The sequence below is a fragment of the Stigmatopora argus genome, chromosome 9 (genome assembly GCF_051989625.1).
Source record: "Stigmatopora argus isolate UIUO_Sarg chromosome 9, RoL_Sarg_1.0, whole genome shotgun sequence".
Classification (NCBI taxonomy): domain Eukaryota; kingdom Metazoa; phylum Chordata; class Actinopteri; order Syngnathiformes; family Syngnathidae; genus Stigmatopora; species Stigmatopora argus.
Genome location: NC_135395.1, coordinates 13,267,636 through 13,277,472, shown reverse-complemented (window position 1 = coordinate 13,277,472; position 9,837 = coordinate 13,267,636). Strand labels below are relative to the sequence as shown.

The following is a 9,837-nucleotide window of genomic DNA, read 5'->3' as shown; positions in this document are numbered from 1 at the left end:
TGAGTCCCCGCTTAGATGTTTACTCTCATTAGATTCATTTTCTTACCCCCGTGATCTTCTTTTTGCACTTGGCACAGTTGGGCGCGTAGCGGTTATCGTGGCATTTGGTACAGAAGACGGAGCCTCTCTCCTCGAAGAAGCCCCCCTCTTCCAGGACCACTTTGCACTGTGAGCAGGTGAATTCCTCGGGGTGCCAAGAGCGTCCCAGTGCCACCAGGTAGCGACCCCTGAAGATCACAACAAGGCTTCTCAGTCATTTTAAATAGGACAGAATTCAGCCATGACTCAACTGCACGAGATCAGTGAAAGAATTGATTTGAAATCAAATGTGAAGGGAGTGCGCTAACTGCCAATTTTTAATCTTGAGGGTATCTGTATCTAAATCCACTGAATAAATTAGGAATTATAAGAGTTTGTAAAAAATGCTTGACTTTGTCCCCAGAAACCTTCACTACTCTGACATATTTTTTAACAGTTGCTTCAGCAATATGGTTCAGATTATTGTCCATCTGCACTGAATTGTGAAGCACCATCCAATGAGTTCTGAAGAATTTGGCAGAATATGGACGGATAACATTTCCTGAAATTACTTCGGAATTCATCCAGAAGATTCTGTTGGCAATCACATGACATACAAGGCAAACAGTTCCATTGGCAGCCACCACAATACAATGCTTTGTCGTTTTGGATTCTGTGCAGTTCCTTTCTTTCTCCATTTTTTCTAACCATAGCTCTTCCATAAATGGATCTTTGTCTAATCTATTCCGAGGATGCTGTTCATACTATTTAAGATGTTGTTTTTGTTTGTTATCTCTCGTAAGAATTGGTTTTGATTTTTCATCGTAATGATAATGACAGCTCTTTGTATGTCATTAAGAGTTGACAACAACAGATTCCAAATGAAAATAATATAGTAAGGCTTTTTTCTTTAAAAAATCGACATAGTATAGTAAGGCTAAGAAAGTCGGAGAATAAATCTGACTTCTGATTCTTCTCCTAGTTATTGCTGTGGTCCAGTGGCAAAAATATTGGTTCAGAACTTGAGGTGGGAATCAGGAGTGAGTTCAATTCCACTCTTTGCAATTCACAAATTGTTTATTGAGGTGATGAAAAGGATAAATATAACTTCCAATCACATCATTTCAGAAGACACTGTGGTCCAGTGGCAAGAACAATGGGTTGAAATTGAAGTTGGACACAAGTTCAAATCTGGAGTGAGTTCAAGTCCACTCTTTGCAAATCTCAAATTGTTTATTGAGGTGATGAAAATGATAAATATAACTTCCAATCATCTCATTTCAGAAGTCACTGTGGTCCAGTGGCAAAGAAAATGGGTCAGACAGACCTCAAGTTAGTGGATTTGACTGCCATGTGGGAGATGGGGTTCAAATCCCGCTCTCGTTTGACTAATCACTACACTAGTAGTTCAGTAAATGGGTAATCCTTTTTTCATTCAAATAAACACTTAGTCATTTTTTTCAGCAAAACAATATTTCCGGTCAGCCGAAGGGTCAGAACTTGAGGTGGACTGAAGTTCAAATCAGGAGTGAGTTCAATTCCACTCTTTACAATTCTCAAATTGTTTATTGAGGTAATGAAAAGGATAGATATAACTTCCAATCACATCATTTCAGAAGTCACTGTGGTCCAGTGGCAAAGACAATGGGTCAGAACTTCAGGTGGACTCAAGTTCAAATCAGGAATGAGTTCAATTCCACTCTTTGCATTTCTCAAATTGTTTATTGAGGTAATGAAAAGGATAGATATAACTTCCAACCACATCATTTCAGAAGTCACTGTGGTCCAGTGGCAAAGACAATGGGTCAGAACTTCAGGTGGACTGAAGTTCAAATCAGGAGTGAGTTCAATTCCACTCTTTACAATTCTCAAATTGTTTATTGAGGTAATGAAAAGGATAGATATAACTTCCAATCACATCATTTCAGAAGTCACTGTGGTCCAGTGGCAAAGACAATGGGTCAGAACTTCAGGTGGACTGAAGTTCAAATCAGGAATGAGTTCAATTCCACTCTTTGCATTTCTCAAATTGTTTATTGAGGTAATGAAAAGGATAGATATAACTTCCAACCACATCATTTCAGAAGTCACTGTGGTCCAGTGGCAAAGACAATGGGTCAGAACTTCAGGTGGACTGAAGTTCAAATCAGGAGTGAGTTCAATTCCACTCTTTACAATTCTCAAATTGTTTATTGAGGTAATGAAAAGGATAGATATAACTTCCAACCACATCATTTCAGAAGTCACTGTGGTCCAGTGGCAAAGACAATGGGTCAGAACTTCAGGTGGACTGAAGTTCAAATCAGGAGTGAGTTCAATTCCACTCTTTACAATTCTCAAATTGTTTATTGAGGTAATGAAAAGGATAGATATAACTTCCAACCACATCATTTCAGAAGTCACTGTGGTCCAGTGGCAAAGACAATGGGTCAGAACTTCAGGTGGACTGAAGTTCAAATCAGGAGTGAGTTCAATTCCACTCTTTACAATTCTCAAATTGTTTATTGAGGTAATGAAAAGGATAGATACAACTTCCAACCACATCATTTCAGAAGTCACTGTGGTCCAGTGGCAAAGACAATGGGTCAGAACTTCAGGTGGACTGAAGTTCAAATCAGGAGTGAGTTCAATTCCACTCTTTGCAATTCTCAAATTGTTTATTTAGGTAATGAAAAGGATAAATATAACTTCCAATCATGTATAGGCGGGCCGCCTCGTGGTGCAGTGGGTAAGTCACCTGCCTGCGACGTGGGTGTCGATGGTTCACGTCCCGGTGTCGCCAGTCAACGACTGCGTGGTGTCGGCAGTCGGCCGCAGGCCGACTGTCGAACGCCACCAGGGATCCCCCCTCCCAACTGTCTTCCGGTCAGCCGAAGGCTGACCGGAAATATTGTTTTGCTGAAAAAAATGACTAAGTGTTTATTTGAATGAAAAAAGGATTACCCATTTACTGAACTACTAGTGTAGTGATTAGTCAAACGAGAGCGGGATTCGAACCCCATCTCCCACATGGCAGTCAAATCCACTAACTTGAGGTCTGTCTGACCCATTGTCTTTGCCACTGGACCACAGTGACTTCTGAAATGAGATGATTGGAAGTTATATTTATCATTTTCATCACCTCAATAAACAATTTGAGATTTGCAAAGAGTGGACTTGAACTCACTCCAGATTTGAACTTGTGTCCAACTTCAATTTCAACCCATTGTTCTTGCCACTGGACCACAGTGCCTTCTGAAATGATGTGATTGGAAGTTATATTTATCCTTTTCATTACCTCAATAAACAATTTGAGAATTGCAAAGAGTGGAATCAAACTCACTTCTGATTTGAACTTGAGTCAACCTGAAGTTCTGACCCATTGTCTTTGCCACTGCACCAAAGTAAGGTTGGAAGTTGTATTTATCCTTCTCATTACCTCAATAAACAATTTGAGAATTGCAAAGAGTGGAATTGAACTCACTCCTGATTCCCACCTCATGTTCTGACCCAATGATTTGACCAGTGGACCACAGCAACAACTAGAAGGTGAAGAATCAGAAGTCAGATTTATTCTCCGACTCTCTTAGCCTTACTTGCTATGTCATTTTTTAAAGAAAAAAAGCCTTACTATACTATGTCGTTTTTTAAGAAAAGAAGCCTTACTATACAATATCGTTTTTTAAGAAAAAAAGGCTTCCTCTACTATGTCGTTTTTTTAAAGGAAAAAAGCCATACTATACTATGTCGTTTTTTAGTGGGGAAAGCCATACTATACTATGTCGTTTTTCAAGAAAAAAAGCCATTCTATACTATGTCGTTTTTTAGGGGGAAAAAGCCATACTATTCTATGTCGTTTTTTAAGAAAAAAAGCCTTACTATACTATGTCGTTTTTTAAGAAAAAAAGCCTTACTATACTATGTCGTTTTTTAAAGGAAAAAAGCCATACTATACTATGTCGTTTTTTAGGGGGAAAAGCCTTCCTCTACTATGTCGTTTTTCAAGAAAAAAAGCCATGCTATACTATGTCGTTTTTTTAGGGGAAAAAAGCCATACTATACTATGTCGTTTTTTTAGGAAAAAAAGCCTTACTATACATGGTCTTTTTTGTAAATAAAAAGCCTTACTATACTATGTCGTTTTTAAAGAAAAAAAAGCCTTACTATACTGTGTCGTTTTTAAAGAAAATAAGCCTTACTATACTATGTCGTCTTTAAAGAAAAAAGCCTATACTATGTTGTTTTTTGATGATTTAGAGCACTGGTGTCAAACGGGCAGCCCGGGGGGGCCAAATCTGGCCCGCTGCATCATTTTGTGCGGCCCGAGAAAATAACTCGAGTGCCAACTTTCTGTTTTAGGATCAAATTCAAATGAACATTATAGATGTATATTATATTTCCTGATTTTCCCATTTTTAAATCAATAATTGTAATTCTTTGTCTTTTAGTTCAAAAGCATTTTGTAACATCTAAAAATAAATATATAAAAATATTTTCTGTTTTCCACTTTATTATTGAACATAATAAATATATTTAGTTTCCTTTTGAAATGAAAAACAAATGATTATAAGACGTTTTCCCTTACTAAGAAAAAAAAGCTCAAATAAATATCTTTAGATCTATAAAAAACTAAATATTTAGGCCATTTGATCCACTTATTTTAATCCGTTTTTTTTATATATATATCTAAATATTACATCTAAAATGGTCCGGTCCACATGAAATCGAGTTGACGTTAATGCGGCCCGCGAACCAACCCGAGTTTGACACCCTTGATTTAGAGCAATATAAATAGATTTGACCTGTCTTGTTTAAACATGAAACTCTGAACTTTTGGCGCAAACAAAAAGAGATCTCTTAGAGGTTACATGGAAGGGATTCTCACCTGATAATTTTGTTGCACGCACCACACACTGGCGTCCTCCCGCTGCCCTCGGGCGCCTGCTGCGCCGCCTGCAGAATGGAGCTGCGGTTCTCCATCGGCGTGGGTTGAAGCGGCTGCTGGTGGAGCGTCACCACCGTGCTCGTCTTGTCCGGACGAAAACGGTCGGCAAAATTAGCATCGGTTACCCACGGAGGTCGGGCGGAAGGAGCAGATGCGGTCTTTGTTCCTACATTTGGGTTAAAAAGTGTCATTCGGGGCAGAGAAAAACTGTCAAGGCCGATGCTACTCATGTATTACCATGTATTTTATTTGTTTAATCTAGTAGATCCTACATGCTGTTTTAATGCATCAGCAAGAGCAGAGGGAGAAACTCACCATCTGGTTTGTTGGCTGTCTGAGCCTTGGCAGGTGAAGGAGTTGGCTCTGCACTGTGGAGAGAAATGACTTATTAGAGAAATAAATAAAAAAGGAAACAGCTTGGAAAAACAATGCATGTCATGTTTACAGTTATATCAGCAGACATGAGTTACCTTATATTACCTACCAGGGATATCAAAGCGGTCCTCAAAGGGCCGCAGTGGGTGCAGATTTTCATTCCAACTCAACAAGAGTAATCAGTTGATTAAAGTCAGTTGCTACTAATTTTAGAAGACACCTCATTGGTTAAACTGTCTGCACTGGATCGGTTGGAAGAAAGACCAGGACCCACTGCAGCCCTCTGCGGAATCAGTTTGACACCCCTGATCCTAAACATTTATCAAGAACATTGCAAGTGTGTGGATTGCTGATAACTGGCTCAAGAGTCAAATAAAGCTAAGCTAAATGTACTGAAATAATTTTCAGAAATGTGTCCTTCAATTGTTTTTTGACTTGAAAAAGATTCTGGAATGAGTAATACCATCCAAACAACTAAATGTTTTCCACAATTTACAGAAAAGACAAATCTCATCAGGCAGTTCAGTTCGTCAGCTTGTCAAATTTTCACTCGAGAAGAGTTTGGCTTTCAACCCGTTTGCTTAAAGTTGAGGAAATGAGAACTTGTTATCGTCTGTAAAAGTTCCCATACCCAGAGCGATCGTCACTATATTCAGAAAATCTTCAAACCAAATCTGAGATGGTGGAAAAAAACAAGCTGTGAGTGAAGACAGCGTACTCTGGAGATGTGTCATTCTGGGGAAAAAATATAACAGCGCCTTAAGCGACGATCGTGTTTACAACATCAACAGTGCCATCTACAATCAACCAGTGCGAGATGATGAAATCATAGCTGATTTGCAAACACAAAGAAGAATATGACTAATCATTGCCTTGAATCAACTGGGTTCATTCACAGACTGAATTAGTTCTGCGTAGCATCAAGTGTGCCTGTTAATTAAACAACGCATGTATCCAAAACATCTCAAGGAGGCAGAGCCAGAAAAATGTGTTTGCCAATGCCATCCCGAGAATATTAACGAATGACGCTCTGCAATATGAAAACAAAAGGATTCTATCAAGATAAAGATTAAAAGGAAAAGTGATCATTGAAATAAGATGTTTTTTTGCAAGTGACTGATTCTTTTCCTATGTAGTTGTCATGGCTGTGTGTTGTTTATTTCTTGTTTTATCTATGCATTGTTGAATGATTTTAGGTTATTGTGATTTTTCTAGACAATACCGCAATTTCAGATCCCGATTTTCAAGAATTGGTGCAAAATGACATCAGACCGTCAAAACATAAGGCTTTGCAGTCCTTTTTAGTTTGAATAATTGCCATGTGTAAATAAGCGATTCGTAAAATCCATCAATCTTGCCACAGTTCCCCTGAAAAGTTTGATCTAAGGGCATAACTAATTATATTAATGATGCTTTTTCTACATCGTTTTGACGATACCGTCAAATCACTCGGCACTTACCAGTGTGGTGAGAGAGGCGGTTGCCCTGAACGCAATAAATCCATGTATGATGGGGGTGAACTAAGGGTCGAACGGAGGAAAGTAATAGTTCAAATTGGTTTGACCAACAGACCCAGGGTCAGCCACCCTTTATCTCCACTAAGCACAATGTGGCTCCATTTATTCCTGCAGCAGTTCCTGTGAGGGGCATGTTGTTGTTTGCACACTCTGCAATCGTGTCTATTCCCAGCTGGAGTGGCCTGCAGCATGTTTTCGTGACATTTTCACCGCTTTCAACATAGGACCAACCCACCCTCCAGCTAAGGGAGATGTATGTGCAAGATTGAAGGCAAGAGACTAACAAGCCATGGAAACCTTGACATTTGCAGTTCATTTTTTTGCACCTGTGATTCCTCACCTACCATAGTTGTTCTTATTTTGGCCTCGTCCCCTGAGGAACATGTCAATTTCAGCTCGGGGGCGGGTTTCTAAATATAGGCGTTTCAGTTACCATCACCTGTCTATTTGGATCTTTTTGTCGTTCTTGTCTGTTTACCATGTCAACCACCAGGGATTGAATGATTGTCTCCTTGATACCATCTTACGGATGGGTTGATGTGGAACGGAACGGGCTCCTGTGCTTTGGCTGCTGCTGTTAGACACAGATTTCGTTTTATTTTGATGGCTATCATGTTATGAATGACTAGGAACCGCATCTGTGGCATCGCTTTGAGTCGTTCCTCAATCGTAATCTTACATCTACGTTTAGAATGGTTGTTTGTCTCTGGCTGGCAAACTATTCCAGGTCTCCCACGCCTACTGCCAAAAGTTGGCAGGGATTGGCTCCAGCAACCTGCGAGCATTGTGCAGATAAGCGGAATGGAAAAATCGATGAATTGTTTGAGTGACTGTCAGATGGTAATGCCAAGAAGTACAACAGAATGCAGGTTGAATTTAAGCTTTTTTTTTCATAATTTGCTGCGGGCCCATAAAAACTGGGCGGCAGGCCGCCAGTGGCAGTTTGAAGATCACTGGTCTGATTAGAAAGTGCCAACACTTGTGAATTTTTTTCCTATATTTTACATACATCAAATGTTCTATAAAGAAGAAAGGAGTAGGGCTTAACTGTCATTCCTGTTTAACTATTTTCTCCTCTTTTTTATTGTCTTTTAGGATGTAACAAATGTTTTGCTTTGTTTTAATTTCCAAATTCCAGATCCAGCAAAGTTACTACCAATCATTGAAGTCACAAGTTTTAGGACACATCTTAAAATGTATGTTTTTCATAGCTCTACTTACTTAGCTCTGGCCTGACCCTTTCTATTTATTTTTATTGTTGCTTTTATTTTTACTTAAAATGTGTTTCCATACAATGATTAATATGTGTTAGGTATGTGGTTGTTAGCCATGTTTTGTTCATCAATTTGGCTTTGGCTTAAAATGAACATGTTCCTCAGGTGTAAGCTCATACTGCATATTCTGTAAATCTCAATACTGCCACATGGGTTTGTTTTAACTTTGCGCCTATTGAACATTAGACTGAGGCAAAAATGGGGTTTCATTTGAGTCCTGAAACTTCTTGAATTTGAATTTCATATTGACCAACTCTGTTAAAAACATTTGTAAACTTGGCCACAGTTGTGGAGTACTACATTCAACAGAAACTGTTATTTACAATGACTCTTGTTCAGACTACAGGCTGTGGTATCTTATCAAGAACCTGTTTAATACCCCGTGTATTAAACAATTTCCTGATACGATACCACAGCCTGTAGTCTGCATGTTTGTTGTTTTTTTTTTCCATCGCTAATTGGAGAACAATGTTTCAATGCTGTAATAAAGTGTAAATTACCACTGAAAACAGACACCCTTTTAAGTGAAGGTGAGCACACCAGGAGGCTCCACTAAACACCAAAAAATGAGTTGCAAAGATGTCAGCTTGCATAATGAATGATGGAAACATGAAAGAAAGAAAACAGCAAAGAAATAAGTCAGAGGCAAGACAACGTTTTAAAAGATGTTTTGTATTTTGGATGACAGGAAAGGGGGAAAAAGAGCCTGGAACAGCTTGGAAGTTTTCTTAATGTTTAGAGACATACACAAGATGAGAAGATCAGAGGTGAAATCTCAGTGAGACGTAAGAACAGTGCATGCAGGGAGAATCAAACAGACCCATTCTTCCTAAGGTTTTCCACCTACTAGCTCAGTCGGATTAAAAACTAGGCCTCCAGACACAGTGGTCCACTGATCTTAAAACTTGGCAGAGTATGCAACGTTCCACTCTCAGCTTTGTCATGTCGGCTAGGTTACATGTAATTTTGGGTTCTTTTCACCCCCCCTCAATTGTCAGAAAGGTATTTGCCACTATCGGATGGTTTGGTACCGGCGTCATCTTTGAAGTGCGGCTACCACGAGCGGGAACGGCATGCGGCGTCGCTCATGATTTGATATTGAGGGCGCAAGCGGACCTGTCGTGGTGCCAGTCCCTCAAACGGGCATAGCGGGGGCTCTGAATCTCAGTGAGGAACTTTTCCCTGCTCGAAGGAAAGATAAGGAGGAAAAGGAAGGAAAGAGAGAGATGGAACGAAAGGAAATATGTAATACGGAGGTGAATGCGTAAACACACTCGAGCACGGATTGAGGCTTCATGCACAAAATGAATGTTTATATACAAATACGTGTACATATTTGTATATAAAATATATATATTATTTTTTAAAGCAATAAAACAGTAGGGGAGAACAGGGTCGGTTGCCAACTTTTACCAATGTCAACACATCTGAAATGAACTGGAAATAGCAGTAGAAGACTTCCGTATCAACAAAACATTGCTGAGTCTATTTCAAACGTTAGCATTATTTCCTGTATTTTTCTACCATCAGGTCAACAATTTGTATGACATTTTCATATGTTAAGCAACATTTTGTCTCAGATCGAATTCGGATTTATCATTACTAACATTGCGCAATATAGCCCTCCAGTGGGCAAGATATGCCATACCTAACCAAACCATGTGACAAGCAACCCTGCTGTCTCCTGCTACTTAACTATAGACATACACATTACGCCCATATAAAAACA

General features: G+C 39.3%; 1 protein-coding gene across 4 annotated transcripts in view; it reads right to left on the bottom strand.

The window, feature by feature from the left end:
* Positions 1 to 9,837, bottom strand: part of pdlim7 (PDZ and LIM domain 7) — a 38,191-nt gene that overhangs the window by 8,278 nt on the left and 20,076 nt on the right. For 3 of the 4 annotated variants that reach the window (XM_077609411.1, XM_077609414.1, XM_077609412.1), the window contains 3 exons: positions 5,258 to 5,310; positions 4,883 to 5,108; positions 47 to 227 (listed from right to left, as the gene is read on the bottom strand). In XM_077609411.1, the coding sequence (XP_077465537.1) occupies positions 47 to 227; positions 4,883 to 5,108; positions 5,258 to 5,310 (460 nt within the window). Of the gene's footprint in view, positions 1 to 46; positions 228 to 4,882; positions 5,109 to 5,257; positions 5,311 to 8,760; positions 9,291 to 9,837 lie in introns of those variants that run through there. The other variant, XM_077609415.1, reaches the window with a different exon arrangement.